The sequence below is a fragment of the Eutrema salsugineum genome, unplaced genomic scaffold (assembly GCF_000478725.1).
Source record: "Eutrema salsugineum unplaced genomic scaffold, Eutsalg1_0 scaffold_8, whole genome shotgun sequence".
NCBI classification, from domain to species: domain Eukaryota; kingdom Viridiplantae; phylum Streptophyta; class Magnoliopsida; order Brassicales; family Brassicaceae; genus Eutrema; species Eutrema salsugineum.
Window position 1 is genome coordinate 6,163,335 of NW_006256414.1, and position 20,311 is coordinate 6,183,645.

Here is a 20,311-nt window from a genome sequence, read left to right on the forward strand (position 1 = left end):
TATCAGTTTTTCAATATGTAAAATTTTAGTTTGATTTTAAAATATGATTAAATAGAATAAAATATTCATTAATCATATATGTTATTCTGAAAATATTAGTTGAACTTAAATGTTAAATTAAATGGAATCTATATTTAAGGAAGTCTAAAGTAATTTAAATTAATATATATATTTTCTAAAATTATATTTAATTACAAAAATAAACAGTTTGTATTTTAAATTAAATAGAATTTATATTTATGGAAATCTTTAGGTATCTAAATTAATCTCTAATTTTCGAAATTAAATTTATATATAAAAGAAAATGTGTTTTTAGATAATATTGCAATAAATTAGAATAATTTTAAAATTGTTTTTAAATAATTTTAATAAAAAGTTTTAAGAATATTTGGAAGCAAGTACTAAAAATGGTTTTGTTTTAATATAATAGATTTAAATATGAAAGACCTACATTGATTTTTTCGTCATTAAGTAGCTTGATTCTTATTTTAAAACAAATTTAGCAGAAACCATTATGGCTGGGAAACTTTTGTCGTTTGGAGTACAAAAGCTTTGTGACGTACTGAGCCAAGAATATGCGCACTTTCATGGAGTTGATGAAGAAGTTACTGAACTCAAACGTGAACTTGACTTGTTAAGCTCTTTTCTGAAAGATGCGAATGTCAAGAAACATACTAGTGCGGTGGTGAGAACATTTTTGGAACAGATCAAGGAAATTATTTATGATGCAGAAGATATAGTTGATACCTTTCTTCTTAAAGAAAAATTTGGAAAAACAAGTGGCATCAAGAAGCGTATCAGAAGACTTGCTTGTGTTTTTCCAGATCGTCGGGAAATTGCATTAGATATTGAAGGCATAAGTAAGACGATCTCCAAGATGATTAGTGATATGCAAAGTTTTGGAATACAGCAAAGTATTGCTGATGGCGGGTATATGCAACCTCTACATGATAGACAAAGAGAGATGCGACAAGAAATTGATAGGGAACACGAAAGCAATTTTGTGGGGGTGGAAGAAAATGTTGATAAGTTGCTTGGATATTTGGTGGAGGATGATAATGTTCAAGTGGTTTCCATGACTGGGATGGGTGGTCTCGGAAAAACCACCCTTGCTAGACAAGCTTTTAATCATGAGATGGTTAAACATAAGTTTGATAGACTAGCATGGGTGTGTGTTTCACAAGATTGTAAGCTGAAGAATGTTTGGCAAACAATCTTGCAGAATCTCAAACCCGAAGAAGAAGAAAAGAAAATACTGGAGATGACAGAATTTGCACTCCATCGTGAACTCTTTGGACTGCTGGAAACATCTAAATCTTTAATTGTCTTTGATGACATTTGGAAAGAAGAAGACTGGAGCGTAATCAAGCGAATATTTCCACCCAAAAAAGGTGATTTTTACTTAACAAAAAGAAAGATGAAAACAAGTAATACTCATTATGCTCTTTTTGTATGATTATTATGAAATGAGTAAATATTTTGCAGGTTGGAAGGTGTTACTTACTTCTCGAAATGAGAATGTCGCAGGGCATGGAGATACAACATATATCAACTTCAAACCGGGATGCCTAACTATTGAAGACAGTTGGACACTTTTCCAAAAAATAGCAATGCCAAGCAAAGATGCATCCAGTAAGCATTCAAAAGCAGCGATTTTTTTTTTCTTCATTTTGATCAAAATGAAATATGTTTTTGAATGATATCAAGACAATCTTCTTAGCCCTAAATAACTGATTGTAGTATATCATTATCACAACCTATTGAACTGTTACTTTTGTTGTCCAAATGAAGTTTTTTTGTTTTCTTCTATGATGTTGTGCAGATTTGAAGAAGGTTGATGAGGAAATGGAAGAGATGGGTAAGCAAATGATCAAACATTGTGGGGGATTGCCTTTGTCAGAGTATTAGGAGGCTTATTGGCTACAAAACACACACTGTACGATTGGGAACTAGTATCTGAGAATATTCAATCTCATCTCATGGGAAGAACTGAGTTCAATGGTGACAACAACAGTTTAATTTACCATGTATTGTCACTGAGCTTTGAAGAGCTGCCTAGTCATTTAAAGCATTGCTTCCTCTACTTGGCCCATTTTCCAGAAGATTATGAAATACGTGTGCATGAACTCTCCTATTACTGGGCTGCAGAAGAAATACGCAGGTATCACGATAGAGAGACCATTCGAGATGTTGGAGAAATGTATATAGAGGAGTTGGTGAGGAGAAATATGGTTATTTCCCAAAGAGACGTGAAAACTCTGAGATTTGAAACTTGTCATTTGCATGACATGATGAGAGAAATTTGTTTGTCTAAAGCGAAAGAAGAGAACTTCCTACAAATAGTCGGTATCTGCTCCCAGACCCCACGCTCTTGTAGTACATCTCGCAGATTTGTGTCACAGCATCCGACTACATTAGATGTTGAGAGAGAGATAAATAATTCAAAGGTTCGATCTCTCGTTGTTGTCTGCAAGGATAACTATAGCAGCGAATGGAAGCCATCAAGTTTAAGCTTTACGAAGTTACAACTGCTGAGGGTATTAAATCTCACTGCAGCCAGATTTGAAGGAAAGAAGTTACCTTATAGCATTGGAAAGCTCATCCATTTAAGATATCTGAATTTAAAAAATGCATATATCACTCATCTACCATCTTCTCTACAAAATCTGAAGCTGATGCTCTATTTGAATCTATGTGTAGAGAGCTGGGCATCTCCAGTATATGTGCCCAATGTCTTAAAAGAGATGCGGGAATTGAGATACCTTGAATTACCAAGAAATATGAAAAAGAAGTCAAAGTTGGAATTGAGGAATCTAGAGAAATTGGAGACCTTGAAGCATTTCTCAACGGAGAATAGCAGTGTAGAGGATCTAAGTGGTATGTACAGGTTGAGGACTCTCGAAATCGATTTAAATGAGAGGACAAGTATAGAAGCTCTGTCGGCATCAATAGGTGGACTGAGACACCTGGAAGATCTTGATATATATGATAGTGCGTCGATTGACAAGAGGAAGAAAGAAAAGGGATTTGTTATTGAGGCCGTTCGTCTCAAACATCTGTCTTTAGAGATATATATGCCAAGCGTACCTAAACCCTTGCCTTCTCACCTTACAACCATATCTCTTCAGGATTGTTGTTTGGAAGAGGATCCAATGCCGATTCTAGAAAAGTTACCCCAATTGAAAGAGGTTTGTTTATGGACGAATAGTTTCAGTGGGAGGAGAATGGTTTGCTCAGCTGGTGGGTTTCCTCAATTGCAGAAGCTTGAGTTTGGTGGATTAGAAGAGTGGGAAGAGTGGATAGTAGAAGAAGGCTCCATGCCCCTTCTTCATTCTTTGACGATTATTAGCTGTACGAAGTTAGAAGAGTGGATAGTAGAAGAAGGCTCCATGCCCCTTCTTCATACTTTGATGATTGAAGGATGTAGTTTGAAAGAGGATCCGATGCCGATTTTAGAGAAGTTACCCCAATTGAAAGAGGTTAAATTAGATAATGAATCTTTCAGTGGGAGGAGAATGGTTTGCTCGGCCGGTGGGTTTCCTCAATTGCAGAAGCTTCGGTTCGATGGATTAGAAGAGTGGGAAGAGTGGATAGTAGAAGAAGGCTCCATGCCCCTTCTTCATACTTTGAAGATTAAAGGATGTAGTTTGAAGGATCCGATGCAGATTTTAGAGAAGTTACCCCAATTGAAAGAGGTTATATTAGATAATAAATCTTTCAGTGGGAGGATAATGGTTTGCTCGGCCGGTGGGTTTCCTCAATTGCAGAAGCTTAAGTTTGCTGGATTAGAAGAGTGGGAAGAGTGGATAGTAGAAGAAGGCTCCATGCCCGTTCTTTATAGTTTGGTGATTAAAGACTGTAAGAAGTTTAAAGAGCTTCCTGATGGGTTACGATTCATCACTTCCTTGAAGAATCTGAAGATTGAATATATGGGAGAGGAATGGAAGGAGAGACTGTCGGAAGGAGGAGAAGATTATTACAAAATCCAACACATCCCTTCTGTTACATTCGGAAACGAATGATTGAGAATGAGGCTTTCAGAATTACAGTACAGACAGACGTACCAGGTACACAAAATCATCCTCAGAAAAGGGGAAATGAATTCTCTGTTTGTTTTCACAATTGAATCTAAAATTCTTAGAGTGGATTACAATTCTGCTGAAATTCTGTTTCATTCGTATGTTTTGTAGACGAATCTCTTCCCAGGCGAATCACTCTTATCAAACTGGTCATCTGCCTTTTGCATTTGTTGTTTTCTCAGTTTACATAATCAGACTTACAATTTCTATTATTTATGTTTGCTGGTTTGACTGATCATTCGATCTCAACCTTTTATCACTCTCTTCACTCATTCTTAATTACTGTTGTGTTGGATCGTGCACTGATTATTATTGTGGTTTTTTTTTATATTATTATTCAACATTGGATTTATGTTTGCTTGTTTGATTAATGAGTAATGATGATCATTAAATCTCAAACACTTTTCATTCACCTTTCGGTCATTCCTAATTTCCTGTTGCATCAGATCGTTCAAACCTTCTTCTTTTTCACTTTTGTTTCTTCAGGTAACTTTCTGTTTGTTCATTTCAGTATTGTACTTTCAATTCTTCTATTTTTCCTTCTTCTCTATTTCAAGATCAGTTATACTAATCAAGTCTTGCTTTATACAAGATCTCACTCAGGAACTTATAATTAGCAGGTATAACCAAATCTACAAATTATAAGCCTTGTACTCATTACAGTATGGTTATGGTTGAGTCTCACCACTTGATAAAATCATATTGGTGTTCCATTTTATGCTAACACTGATCTACTTTCTAGCTCCTATCTTTTAACGAATATATAAGAACTAAAACTGATATAACTCATATATGATGTTGTCAAAAGAGATTGTGATCAGAAGATTATTAAAAAGTCCTTAATGTTATATTCTACTGCAACGATTATAATTATGTTTATCGTGAATACAACTCACATATTATCTTTGAATTAGGTCCCTTATTTCAGTCGAATGTATAACAGAAACAAGTAGGAAATAGTAATTGAATTTCATTGAATTTGCATGAAAACATAACACCTAACAAGAATCCAAAAACATAACTAAAAACTATTATCCTTATAAATAAAACCTCCAATGTCAAATTCTGATAGACTCTACTCCGAAGAAGGAATCAAAAAATTTGCAACAACCAAAACCAAACTAATCCCATGAAGGAAGGTACAATCTTTAAGCTTGGTCTTCAACCTCGGTGATAGCTTTGGCTGCAGGGAGTTGCTCCTTATCCAAGATATCGGTGTATAAGTATGGCGATATCGAAAACCTAGTTTCTTTCCAGATAAAGGCAATCAAAAGTAGCCTGTATCGAAAAATAAACAACATCAAACCAATTATCAATCGATCATAACTGATAACATAATCAAGAAACTGAGTTGTAGATTATTAAACATAATAATGAAAATTAGTTTGTAGATAATCATATACATAATCAAGAAACTGAGTTGTATCATAACACATACAACATCAAACCCCAAGATCAATCAATCATCCATCAAACTAAGCAATTGGGTTGTAGATAAACAAAAGAAATCTGTTCCAACACTATCTACAAGTTGCAAATGACATTTACAGCTACAGATTAAGGTTGATCAAGAATCACAACTGTATAAATGTGAAGTCTTTATGACATCATCCTCCCAGAAAAAAAAAACTAATCAAATGTACACTTAATTCCTATTTCAAGCTAAATTATAGAATTCTTCAACTACATCACTGAAATTCACAAATTCACAAATGAATCATCATTCAACAAAGTGAATCTACGGTATAAGGAAGAACTGAAACAGACCTTGAAAAAGTTTCCGAGCGTTTTGGTAGATCCTTCTTAGGAATCCTAGCAGCGACAATACCAGCAGCTCTTGGAGCTGGAACCATCCTCACAGTCACAGATCCACACGTTCCAATCTTATTTCCCCAATAATCTCTTCTCACCGGAATCACAGAAAGCTTCGCAAGAATGATTCCTCCTCTAATTGCGGTCGAAACCACCTAGGAACATTTCACTCCCAATCCAACATGTCCGTTACCATCTCTGACGACGACGAAGGCCTTGAATTTCGTCGTCTGACAAGCTCTGGTCTTTCAACGAAGATCCGACTAGGAGATCTATGATTTGGTATTCCTTCACAGAGAGAGAGTGAAGGTAGATGTGTTCTAGCTTCTGGATTTTACCTTCTTTCACTAGACAACCAAGCTTGGTGACTGGTGTCCATTCGGTTTTTCCTCGGGACAGCCTCCATGGCGACCACGACCTATAGGACCGCCTCTTCCGCCGCCACGGCCACCGAATCTACGTTCGAAACGGCCACGGTCGCCGCCGCGTTCTCCACCTCGTTCAGCCATGGATGATGTAACTTAGTTTAGGTAGAGGAAATTCAGAAAGCTGAAACGCTTCTTCTTCGACGATTTTCTCAGAGAGAAAGAGTGGACCAGTGATCGTGCAAGAAATGGGTTATTAGGGTTCTTCGACTTGTGGGCATTTAACGCGGTTCTTCTGTAAGCAAACCATGGGCCTTTCTTCTCCCGGTTTACTAATTTTTTTCGTTTTTGTTTTGTTTTCACTCTCAGGTCATTCTTTTTTTTTTTTTGTCGTCGTTCATTTTTCTTTGTTTTGAGTGTTATTTTACTCTAAATGTTTTCTGGTCCGATCTTTTATTACTAAACTTTTTTTTTAAGGTAATGGTCGTCAAATAATTCACTTACCAGATTTTTTTAATGGATCTAAAGCATACAATCATTTGTAATAATGGGAGTACTATATATTTTCATATTTGGATAGATTTTTTTATCGGATGTCCCCGAAGGGATTCATATTTGGATAGATTTGATCTTTAATTTATACTATAAAGCAATTCTTCTGGGAAAATTACTAACCTATTGTCACTTTGTTTTATTTTAATATTTACGAGATTTTACATCGTGCATTCGCACCGGAATTATTTTTAGTTTATCAAATTTTATAATATAATTTGTATTTTTGTATTTTATTATAATTTTCTAATAATTGATAAAAAAATATTTATATTTATATATAATTTATTTCTATTAATTTTTTTTAGTATATTATCAGGGTTGAAAAACTATTATTCTAACTCATCTGTTCATATTAATCTGAAAAGTACAATAATTATAAAAACGTCAATATAATATGGTTATTTATATTAATCAAAAAATGACTGTGATTATTAAAACATAATTCTAATCCGTCCATTCATATTATTTGTATATTTTATATATTTTTAGATTTAAATATTTATACTTTTAAACTTATTCAATAAAAATATACAATAATATATCATTTTCATTTTGTTATTGAAATTATTATTTAAATTTGATTATTTAAATTAAATTTAAATAAATATCCGATTTATTATTTTTATAAAATATATAAAAATAATTTATAGTTTTTGATAAATAATATAACCTATATTTAAGGAAATTTATAACAAATATAAATTTTAATTTAAATTTTCGAATTTATTTTAAAATATAAATAAAAAATATTTATTAATATTATATTAAATTGATTTGTTTGGTAACATAAATAAGAATTGTTCAAAAACAAAATAATAAAAAACTTTTTAAAAAATCTATTTGAACATAAAACATGCTTCTATTTTAATAAAGAGGATTATTCATTTACATTAAAAATATTAACCTTATGTTGGAGATAAGTTGTGCTTCCTACAAAAGAGTCTGTCTCAAACTAGGTTTTGTTTGGTTTAACTCAGTATACCGATGAAAAAAAACAACAAAAAACATTGGCACAGTTTCTTTCTGTGAAACTGCGAACCCTTTCTTTCACCCTTCACCTTCGCCGATCTCGGCGATGACTCCCTCCCGCCCTCATGGCTAAGAAGAAACCCCCCCAAAAAAACATCCCCTAGTCAAATCCCCACTGGATCTGGCAGCTCGTCCCCTCTTCTCTCTCTGTGTTCTGGTAAATCGCCAGTTGCTCCAACATCCCCTAGTTAGATGAACTTTGTGTTAAGATCCCTAATTTTGTCATCGAAAAGAACAAGAAAGCCTGGGAATGTTTTATTGTTGGTCAATTTTACGAAGAACCGCCAGTCCGTGGAGCTGTTCACGCCATTCTAAACGGCGTATGGAGCCGCCATCGACGTGATATATTTGTTTCTAAGATGGAGAGTAATGCATTTTTATTCAGAGTGCCCTGCCTGAATACTCGCCGTCACATCCTGAGCCAAAGCTTGTGGCAAGTGGATTATCAGACCATGTTCGTCGCCAAGTGGTCTCCGGGTATTCAACATGAAAAGCTGGAGCTGTCTAGGGTGTCTGTCTGGCTCGATCTTTATGGTGTCCCTATGCAATTCTTCAATCCAGAAGGGTTTCAGGAAATTGCGAGAATGGTTGGTCATCGCATTTGCCTCCAGTTAGCAACTGCAAACCTGACAAACATTGAAGTGGCTAAAATCTACACAGTCATCGACCCAAAGAAGCCTCTCCCTGAGTATGTGAACTCCCAATTCGAATCTGGTGAGACACGCGGAATCAAAGTATCAAGTCCCTGGCTCCCCTAGTTTTGTAGCTTCTGCAAGAAGGTCGGGCACACCTTATCAAAATGCTCGGCTGCTCCTGTTTTGTGCTCAATATGTAACTCTGTCAAGCACATCTCAGCGAACTGCCCTAGCAAAAAAGGACAAGGCGAAAGGTAAAGCTCCAATCAAAAGCCTTATGCCAATTGTCCCCAAACCTGTCCAAGTCTACAAAGCAATCGATCCAAAGATCAGATCCAATAATGTTCCTCTTTCTGCTGACGATCCTAAGGATGGTTCTAAAAAGGAGTCTCCTTCTGCAGCCTCCTCAGGCCCTCTTCTGCCGCATGCAGCTGCCCCAACAAGAGACTCACTCGAAGCTTCTTCTAGTATGCCTCCTCTAGCCATCGATAAATCTCAGGATTTCTGAGAGGCTTACTCAGTGGATTTATCTAAAGGAAGTTTATGTGTTGACCTGAGTACACGCAGGCGTTTCTCTTCTCATTCTAGCTTTGCAGAGGAAGATTTTGTCTCGGATTCAGAGGAGATTTCTGATGATGAGGACAACCCGGAAGATGGCAATGATAGATTCATCCGGGTGATCTCCAAGCATCTTTTGAAGTAACAGAAATCTCGGTATAAGGCTGGAGGCCCTCTAAACCTCTAACCTTTTCCTGTTTTATGAATATTTTTTGTTGGAATATTAGAGGTTTTAACAATTCTGTAAAGCGGCGCAGTTTTAGGAAATGGTTTAAGGTTCATAACCCTATTTTCGGTTGTCATATTGAAACTCAGGTTTCTTCTTCGAATGCCTCAACTATTATTAATAGAGCCTTTCCTGGATGGTTTTTGGAAAGCAACTACGAGTTCTCAGATTCGAGAAAGATTTGGCTTGTTTGGCATCCCTCGGTTCAAGTCACGGCATTATCTAAATCCCTTCAGTTGATTAACTGCATTGTCAAGCTTCTGTTTGTGTCTCTCGATTTCGCTGTCTCTTTTGTCTATGGGTCAAACTGCAGAAGAGAAAGAAGGCTCCTTTGGTCTGATTTGGATTCTCTAGCTTGTTCGCCTCTGGTCGCTGGTAACTATATTAGGTGACTTGAATGAAACGCTCCATGCTTTTGAACACTCATCTCCCGATCAGTTCACCTCTACTCGTTTCATGAGAGATTTTAAGCAATGCTTGGAGTGAAATGCCCTCTTTGATCTTCCTTTCTGTGGCAACACATTTACATGGTCAAATAAACACATCTCTGGGAATGTTGCCAAGAAGCTTAACAGAATTTTAGTGAACGACGTCTGGATGCTATCCTTTCCTGATTTTATTGGTGTGTTTGGAGATCCTGGAATATCTGATCATAGTCCATCATGTCTTTTCCTTGATGCAAAGAAGCCAACGCAGAAGCGCCCTTTTAAGTTATTCTCAATGCTGAATAAGCATCCAGATTTTGCAGAGATTAGAGCTTGCTGGAATTCCTTAAACTTCTCAGGGTGAAAGATGTTTTGCGTCTCCAAGAAGCTTACAGATCTAAAGAGTGTCATCAGATCTTTTAGCCGTGAAAACTACTCAGAATTAGAGAAGAGAGTTGCAGAATCTTTCTCCCATCTACTGTTCTGCCAAAATCAGCACCTGCCAAAATCAGAACTCAAAATATAACAGCGGGGCCATTGGTTTTCACCCAAATGCTTCTGATCCGCAAGTATCTCACCTGGCTTTTGCAGATGATATTATTCTTTTCTTTGATGGAGAAAAACAATCTCTTGAAGGTATTGCGGCAACTCTAGATTCGTTTTCTCAATGGTCTGGTCTCTCGATGAATAGAGGTAAAACCAAGTTTTTCACTACAGGATTGAACCAGGATGAAACTGAAGACATTAACAGTCTTGGTTTCACCCTTGGTTCAATGCCCATTCGTTACCTCAGACTCCCTCTTATGCATCGGAAACTGCAGCTTTGTGATTATAGGCCTCTTCTTAACAAGATCACATCCAGATCCTCTTCCTGGTCTTCGAAAGCATTATCGTTTGCTGGTCGGAAGCAGCTGATTTCTTCAGTGATTTACGGAACTGTCAACTTCTGGATTTTGGCATTCACTCTTCCCAAAGGTTGCTTAAAGAAAATCCAAAGCCTTTGTTCCAGGTTCTTATGGGGTGGAGATATCTCCAAAAAATCCATGGCTAAAATCTCTTGATCTATTGTCTGTCTTCCTAAAGAGGAAGGAGGTCTTGGATTGCGGGATTTTCACTTGTGGAATAAAACGCTGCGCCTAAGACTTATCTGGTTGTTGTTTGCCAATACTAACTCTCCTTGGGCAAATTGGATTAAATCTTACAGGTTAAAATGCAACATTCTCTGGACCTGCGACGAGAAGCAACATTCTTCATGGACATGGAAGTCCCTGCTGGCATTGCGGCCTCTTGCTGCTCGATTTCTAAGAGCCAGAATTGGAAATGGTCATAGTGTGAGCTTCTGGTTGGACCACTGGATGCCTCTTGTTCCTCTCATTGATGTGTTGGCCCTGGTGATCCTCGTGAAGTAGTTATCCCTCTCTCTGCTTCAGTATCTGCAGCCTGCAATTCTCAAGGATGGATCTTAAGAGGGGCTAGATCTCCAGCGGCTGAATCTCTGCAAGTTGACCTCACCACGCTTGATCTTCCATATGCCTCTGATTCTGATGACTCATATTATTGGCAAGCTAATGATCGAGATTTGGTCTCTATCTCAACTAAGCACACTCGGGAATCATTGAGATCGCGTGCTCCCTATCAATCTTGGACTGCTTCTGTTTGGTTCAAGGGCGCTATACCAAGACACGCTTTCACGATGTGGTTTGCCACCCAAGACCGCCTCCTTACTAAAGCTAGTCTCGTGCAATGGGGAGTCCAAATTCCAATCTCTTGTTGCCTCTGTGATGCTTACGAAGAGAACCGTGATCACCTTTTTCTGAGATACGAAGTGAGTGAACAGCTTTGGGATCTCGCTCTCAACAGGTTAGGATATCCTCCTTTTGCTTTCCACACCTGGTCAGCCTTCTCAGTTTGGCTAGGTATGCGAGATAATACTCTCCCAAGACGTTGCGACAATTGGTAGCTCAGGCCACGATTTATAGTATTGTGTTAGAAAGGAACAACAGGCTACACAATCACATCTCCTGTACTCCTCAAGCAATGTTCAAAATCATTGACCACCTAGTTCGAAACACAATACTAGGCAAACGGAAGTGCAAATCTTTTAGAGAGCTGATGCAAATATGGCTCTCTCGTGAGCAATCTCCAAATCTGCTAACTCGTAATTTTATAGTTAGGTTCACTTTGTTGTTTTTTTTTTTTTTGGCAAGAGGCTGTTTCCTACTTAGCTAAAAATCCTTTGTAAGCTTTTATAAACCATATCATTTTATAATGAAATTCAAATATTTGGCAAAAAAAAAACTCAGTATACCGATCTCCGTTGATCCGGTTTTGCTCATGTTGGCCGAACTCGGTCCATTATGTTTTTTTTGGCTGAGTTCAATTTACTTCGGCTTGATAAGAGTTGCCAAGTTCTATCGAATTCAGGTTCAGTCAAAGCGGTGAATAACCCCCGAAATAGTATATAATTTTTTGACATTTTGAAAATGTGATTCTCTCGAGTATGTACCCGAGATTTTTTTTTTTAAAAAGTGAAAATTAACAAGCTATTTTTTAATTTATTTTGCATGTTTTATATTTATACAATTAGTTCACACAAAAATTCATTTCATCTAACAAAGTGGTTTTTTTGGCGTTTTGAGGTTGTTCAGTTTTATCAGTTTTCTCGTCCTCTATTTTATTATTTTGCTATTCGAATATTCTACTATTCAGTTGATATACCAGTCAATCCTTATAAATCAATTCGTGATATAACATAAACCATAATATATATTTATATGTCCTAGTTATCTTTTTATTTTTTTAAAAAAGTTATATATTTTAGCAACATAGATGTTAGATAAGAATGTGTTAATCTAGTTGTGTATAAATTTCTAACGTAATACACTAAATAACAACATGGATAAAGAAAAAAAACCATTGGGAATTGGCAGTGGTTAAAAAAAGAAAGAAAAAAAACCATTACAGTTGATCAAAGCGAAGTCGCTAGCCTACGCAAGAAAACGTATGAACTGGGAACCTTAAGCAAAATACTAGCCCACTCAATCATTCCCCAAACTTCATCACCGTTACGTTTTCCAATCGTAATCACAGCACACCAAATATATTTGTATTGACGTCCCATAAGATTAAGAGTTTCCCATTGTACCTGGCCATCTCAATCACACTACGACGACAATGTTTATTCAACGTAGCCAAACCTCGGACCACTCTCCATTCCTTAGGCTTTACGTCATACCACAAGAAGTTTTGTATACCACAACGGTACCATACTTTGTTGAACAATTCTTGGGTTGAACATCTTTATTCACCTTCTTGTTTTCTAACCAATCAAAACATGCCATCTAATTTAAAATAAAAATCAATATTATTTTAATCAAACAATTAAGGTAAGTTAAACAATAAATGTAAGTTGACATTTTTATCATAGAAATTTAAAAATTTATTATTATTCAAATAAAAATTTGATTTAGTCATTATAATATTTTTTTTTACTTACTTCCTCTTATTTTAACCAATGAAAATAAGCCAAATAATTAAATTTATTAACATAATTGATCAAAATAACACATTTTAAAATTTCTTTTCTAATGGGGGAAAACTAAGCCCTAAATTAGAAATAGTGAACCCAAGCATAATATTAAATTTTATTTATAATTTATTTTTGATAAACATATATTTTTTTACATAATATATGTTTATCAAAAATAAATTATAAATAAAATTTAATATTATGATTGGGTTCACTATTTCTAATTCAAGGTTTAGTTTTCCCTCATTAGAAAATAAATTAGAAAATATGTTATTTTGATAAACATTTGGCTTATTTTCATTGGTTAAAATAAGAGAAAGTAACTAAAAAAATTATTTTAATGATTCAATCGAATTTTTATTTGAATAATATTAAATTTTTAATTTTCTGTGATAAAAATATCAACTTACCTTAATTGTTTGATTAAAATAATATTTTGATTGGTTACTAAACAAGGAGGTGAATAAAGATGTTCACCCCTAGACGTGAACTCAAGAATTGTTCTACTTTGTTTACCAAAACCTTCACGTGCGGTTTCTTCACATCACCCCATTTACTCGTTCTTGGATCATAAACATAATCTTTCTTCTCGTGGGTTCTAACGTAAAGCTTTCTATGGAGCACCTCTAATGTTTTAATCGAAGAGTTTCGAATCTCGGCTCCAGGGTCAGGTAGACATTTTGAGTCTTGGGGTCGTAAACCTCAGCCCAATTTTTGGATTCATCTGCATTGCAACCTCCCATTACGTATATTTTACCATCTACTATGCCTGCAACTGCTCTCTCTCGAGCTACAGTCATGTTTGGACCTTTACGCCACAAGAAAATCTCCCTATTATCCCTTATTGCGGATCAACAAGACAGAGGACGGAGCGCTGTTTTGCAAGAGTCCATAGCATTCTAAACCAATCCTGACGAAGAATATTGGCACGTTATTACAATAGGAACAAGGTACTGGTACCAACAGAGTATTTCCCTTAGACTTCTTATTCTTTTTCTTCTTCCTGATGTCGTTGGTTAGGGTTTGATCAGGTTTTATCCAGAGGCTGAACCAGGAGGGAAGAGGATGATGAGTAGGAAACTGTAAGCACACATGAAGGACGGTTTCTTTGGTTTTGTGTTGAGATCGCGCCACAAAGAGTTTATGGGATAAGTGTTGAGAGATGATCCTTTGAGTGTTCCTGCAAAAGGAAAAGACGAAAAGCAGCATAAGGTGATGATGATGAAGAACTAAAGAGAAGAAAGGAAGAAGAGAAGAAGTGTCGTGAGAAGAAAGAAGAAGATGAAGTGGTCAACAAAGTCAACAAGAAGAGAAGATGGGCCATATAAGTGGAGTTGCTTTAAGGAATTAAATGGCCTGCGTTTTCTGTCTAAGGCCCAAGCTTTAAGTAAGTCTAGTTAGAAATAACTAAGTCCTAAGAGCATGTTCAACCCTGAACCTCATACAGGGGTTCTAAGCGATTTTTTAGTAATTTTTTTGTAAAAGTTTAAAAGGTAAGAATTTCTCTTTTTTCAATGGTTCCAACCTTGAATCTGTAATGAGGTTCATGGAAATAAAATAATATTATTTTTTTATTAGAAATTATAACAAATTTAAATTTATAACATATATATATATATAATTACAAACCAAATTATTATTCATGACAAGAACATTTTAAAATACAAAATACAAATATTGAATACAGAAAGCGTTTTAGTCGTAATCCTCGGAGTTCCCAAATTTGTTCCAAATATGTTCTACCAGATCGTCTTTCAAACGTTGATGTATTTCCTTATCACGAACTTTTTTCCGGTTCCCGATCAAGTTTAAAATATTTGTAGGCATATATGTTGAATATGTCCTATCCACATGTGAAGTCCTGCTAGCGTCGACTTGTTCAAAATCTGCAAGATTGAACTGGGCATAGGTTCCTCGTTCGTTTTCCACTATCATATTGTGCAATATGATGCATGCCCGCATAATCTTTCCGATTTTTTCTTTATCCCAAACAAGCGCTGGATTTCTGACGATCGCAAAGCGCGCTTGGAGGACTCCAAAAGCACGTTCAACATCTTTACGGACAGATTCTTGACGTTTAGCAAAACACCTTGATTTTTCATCTTGTGGAAGCGGAATGGATTTGACAAAAGTTGCCCATCTGGGATAAATTCCATCCGTGAGGTAGTACGCCAAATGATATTGGTGACCGTTGACCATGTAATTCACCTCAGGAGCTTTCCCTTGTAAAACATCATCAAATACGGGAGACCGATCAAGAACATTAAGGTCGTTTAGAGTACCTGGAGGTCCAAAGAAAGCGTGCCAAATCCATAGATCTTCAGATGCTACTGCTTCTAAACCCAAGAAATTGCCGTACTAGCTCCAAGGCGAAGGTATTCATCAACAGCGTCTGCCGCACAACCGTAGGCCATGATTCGAATTGCAGCCGTGCACTTTTGTAGTCCGGAGAGACTGAATCTTCCCACAGCATCTCTTGTTTGTTTAAAAAACGGGATTTCGGTGGAAAGACGTTCAACAATGTACATGAACAACGGCTTGGCCATCCTAAACCGACGTCGAAATGTATGAGCCGGATATGTGGCATCGTCACGAAAATAGTCATTCCACAACCGGTTGTGCCCTTCTTCCCGTTCTCTTTCAATATAGGCCCGCTTCTTCTTGGGTTTTCTTGTTGCTTGCTGCTCCATAACACGGTAAAACGTTTCATCAAATTGCTGATCAAAAAAATCATCATAATGATCATCAAAACGTTGGTCAAGATATCCCTCAAATGGATCATTTGATGAAGATGCCATAGTGTATTTGGCTTTTTTTTTAACTGTCGCTTGTTGAAGAAAAGAGAAAAGAATAGAAGAGATGAGTTGTGTCTGAATAAAACTTGAAAATTTGGGTGGAAGATAAGAAACAAGTAGAAGAGAGTTTGTGTTTGAAGAGCACCAATACTTGTAATGAGCGTATAAATAAGAGAAGAGGTGAACATTTTGTGTCTTACGCGTTACAGAAATTACAAGTTACAAAAATACAAGTTACACAAGATACAAAAACAAAAAGAAGCTCTTTCAAGATTCCATGACTCTGCAAAACACCAAAAGTTGGAGCTTCTACTCCACAAGTTTAAATCCCGTGAACTACACCAAAGATTTGATGCCTCTCCACTACACCAAAGATTCGATGCCTCTCCATAAATATCTGCAAAGTACAAAGCCATAGAATAACAACAAATACAAGAAAAATTAAATCTACTACAACAAAGTACATACTCAAACAGAAACTTCATTACGACATAGAACAAGAAAAAATACGAAGTACATGAACACCTAATTCAGCAACATAGCACAAAGACAAACAATAACAAGTACACAGTTTGAAAACAATAACAAGTTCTACAACATCTCGCTAATGAGTATGTCTTTCAGAGCCAATTCTTTGTCAGTCAGTGGTTCAGTTTTTACGAGAAGGCCTTCAAGCAATCTCCTCTTCGAAATTTTGTCTTTCATGTCTAAGTCCATTCTCTTCATATCCCACATTGATTTCATGTCTACCACAGGGTTTCCCTCTGCTTTACGAGCCGCTGAACCATTTCCCTTCACTTTGGCTTTGCCCGCCTTGGCAGCCTTAATCCCTGGTGGACGTGTCTGGGGTACATCATCGGGGATGTTGTCTGGTTGGCAACTTGGAGATTGTGGAGAACTGTCGTCCACTTTTCTACGTTTTGCCTTTCCACCGTCATTACCAGCCAGGTTTGAGCACCATTTCTGATCGTGTCTCAGCTCTCTCCAGGCGTGTTCAAGAGTAAACTTGGCACCGTAGTCGTTGAAGAAAATTTCGTGAGCCGCCTTCATCAGGTCGTTTTCGCCCATCCCCGAACTTTGCTCCTTCATTGCTGCTTCAAAGCACCCGACAAATTTACAGACTTCGTTATTCAACCTTCCCCATCGCTGCTTAACTTGAGTTGACTCTCTTGCATTCGCACCAACCAGTTGGAGAGTCGAGTTGAAATATTTCTGGATTCTTTTCCAGAAAGGTCCGGCCTTCTGATCATTTCCCACCACCGGATCCTTGCTTGTATTTAACCAAGCGCTGATGAGGACTTTATCTTCGGTCGGTGTCCACTGCCTTCGCACCACTTTACGATCTTCGCCAGGTCCGCTTTGTTCTTCAAGTGTGAACTGGCTAAACCTAGGTTCGGCTGATCCAAGCTCGATGGTTGTTGGGAAAGTGTATTGGTTTTCTTGTTGACTGGTTAGTAGGTTAACAAAACCAGTCAAGGCAGGGTTTGTGGAATCCATCTTCGTGTAAAGGATTAAAAAGAGAAAAGGGTATTCAAGGAAGAAGTTTAGAAAGAAGAACTTAAAAACGTTAACAAAGAAGGGTTTAGAAGGAAGAACTTGGAAGAACGTTTTAAGTTAGGTTTATTCAAGTTTTGTTTTCTGTTATGTGTTTTAGGTTTGTTTTGTGTTTTTTATAGAGGAAAATCTTATTAACTTTAACTATCATTACCTCGCTAACCTACTCTAACCAGCAAACTGTCACGGCAATAATAACAGACACTTAACTGCTCACCAAACAAACATTTATGGTAATGACAAGACCTAAACCCTTAAAACTTATTAACAAGTCATACACATAACTACAGATTGAAGACTAACCTTAAATACGAAGCAGATGTGAACCAACTTCTGGTAGTTACTCTCATTACACTACAATTTACTCCAATTCACCTCAAAGCAATTAAAAAAAATGAATAGCATTAATACAAGTACAGTCAATATAATCTGCAAAAGGGAAATGAAACTAGAAACAGATGCCCAAGAACCAAACCGCAGATGCAACACGAAACCAATAACAATATGGAACCAATACTAACCATAACATTGCCTCATTACCAAAAGTTAAACAACAGTTCTTCGAGACTACATAGCATAGCTTACAAGACTTTTTAATACAACAGAGTTAACTAAAACTTAGAGAGTAGCTGGGTTTAGAAAAAACCTACTTAAAGACAAAGGAAATGGCTGCAAATACTAGCTTATATATTCTCTAAGGAAAGCATGTTCTTGTTACATAACAGATGAAAGCATGTTCTTGTTACATAAGCCAACCTAATGTAAAAGAAATCAATGACTACAAGCTAAATCAAATGAGCATCGGTTAACACATGAAATCACTCGGTAAATCCCAAATCCATGTTCAAATAATCATTTAACAGATGATACAGCTTGCTAAATCCACTAATCAAACTAAAACCATTCGCTAAATTCATAAATCCGACAACCCAGATGTTAGATAATTTTTTGAAATTGCTTCACATCTTAACCATGAAATCGTTTAACATATCAAATCAAAAATACAGGTTTGCAGGTTCTAATTACCCTAAACGATCTCCGAAGTCCGATTTTAGTGGAACTGAAATTTATCCCCAATTTTCGAAACCCTAATTTCTCGAAATCAAGTTATATTCGACTCGAATACTTACCTTAAACAAATCTTTGGCATTGCAAGAGACTTTAAACACCTGAATCCTCTCCGATTTCGAAGCAGAACTCTCCGATTTGGTTAAAAAACGTCGGCGAAATCACTCGGCGAAGTTTTGCGGAAGAGACGAAGAGAAAAAGAGTTTTCCGAAGAAGTGTCGATTTGTCTCGACGAAACAAAGACCCCAAAAGGTTTTCCCAAAAAAAAAATTGCTCAAACCAATTAGCCAGCGCCACGTCATTCTTGAACTCCATCAATAACAGGTTCTGCAAACTCTAATATTAGGATCGGTTCAAGCAAAAAATGGGCTAAACTGATTAAAATAAGCCCAAATATTGTTTTGAACCCCTGCTATAAACTTCTTCCATCCCTGCGTTGGACATGGTCTAAGAGTCAAGTTGAGTCTAAGCTATTATGGTTAGAGTTGTTGTAACAACTAAGTAGTAGTCAGAGTTTAAGTAAGTAGAGTGGCTGTGTAAGAGTGTCTAAGTTTAGAGTAATGATGCAAGTATGGGAAAAAGGAATAGGAGGTAGAGTAGAACTCATATATATGAGCGATGATGAATGTAAGCAAAAGAAGAAGAAGAATGTATGAAAAACAAGTTAAGAAATGAGAATGAGTGTTTTGAGTGTTTAAAAAAACAAGTTGTCAAAAGAAAGAAACCAAACCTGTGAGACCAAAAGAGAGAATCTCAACATGGTATCAGAGCTATAGTTGTCCCAGGAACCTGTCAAAGAAAACCAAAAGAAGAAGTCAAAAGAAGAAAAGAAAGAAGCACTAAGGAATGGCGATCATCCTGAAATCCTCTCAGTCAGTTGCTGTGTTCGACGGACAGAATTATGAATTCTGGGCAGCAAGAATGCGGACCACCCTGATGCACAAGGAGCTGTGGGAGATCGTCAAAGAAGGATTCCCAGACTCCTCACCGAAATCACCTGAAACTCCAGGAGCAGACAAGTCAAAAGAATCAACAAACTTGAAGACCCTCAAAACCAAAGACACCACTGCACTTCAAATCATTCAGCATGCTGTAGCTGACACTATCTTCGACAAAATCCTGTCAGCTACAACACCAAACCCGAATATCAGAATCAGAATTATCGAAACGGATTTAACGAGCCCGAAAATGAAACCTATAAAAATACCCGATGGATCCTAAACTTTTATATTTGAATAGCTAGTACCAAACTGGTACTATAACGGAAACCAATCGAAGTACCCAAAGATCTGAGATATAATTATACTAGGTGCGGGTAGAAAGGTTTAAAAACGTAAATCAAAACTTTATGTTATAATCTGAAACTAATCACTTGAGACATCTGGGATCAAAATAAAACTAATCCACCATCCAAAATGCAATTCTAAATAAGTGTATAAACCCACAAACGAAATGTACTAAGACAAACATGAGTTTTTCTTCTTTAACGTAGTTTATGTATTCTTCTTCATCATCGTTTTTTTCTTCTTCTTCTTCCAGTTTTTTTTTTTTTTTGAATCTAATGTTAAATTATATTCAAAAGAAAAAACCAACTGTTTTACAAACTTTGGGAAATAAACTTAGCAAATTTGACTCTGAAAAATGGTTATCTTGTGGAGAACCACATCTGCAGACCCTCCTC

General features: G+C 36.5%; 2 protein-coding genes and 3 pseudogenes across 2 annotated transcripts; 1 reads left to right on the forward strand and 4 right to left on the reverse strand.

Moving 5' to 3' along the window:
- Nucleotides 1–514: 514 nt before the first annotated feature.
- On the forward strand, nt 515–4,414 carry LOC18009662 (probable disease resistance protein At1g58390). Its single transcript, XM_024149119.1, is given in 5 exon segments — nt 515–1,391; nt 1,486–1,632; nt 1,823–1,891; nt 1,894–4,067; nt 4,191–4,414. Coding segments are annotated over 4 exon segments (3,222 nt in total). The 3' UTR covers nt 4,023–4,067; nt 4,191–4,414.
- A 656-nt stretch (nt 4,415–5,070) lies between these two features.
- Nucleotides 5,071–6,505, reverse strand: LOC18009582 (annotated as a pseudogene).
- A 7,155-nt stretch (nt 6,506–13,660) lies between these two features.
- LOC18009681 lies at nt 13,661–14,422 on the reverse strand (annotated as a pseudogene).
- A 486-nt stretch (nt 14,423–14,908) lies between these two features.
- On the reverse strand, nt 14,909–16,023 carry LOC112088158 (annotated as a pseudogene).
- A 576-nt stretch (nt 16,024–16,599) lies between these two features.
- On the reverse strand, nt 16,600–17,505 carry LOC112088159 (glutathione S-transferase T3-like). The gene has a single exon (XM_024158426.1). The coding sequence runs from the start codon at nt 17,503–17,505 to the stop codon at nt 16,600–16,602; it is 906 nt and encodes a 301-aa protein (XP_024014194.1).
- Between the last annotated feature and the right edge of the window lie 2,806 nt (nt 17,506–20,311).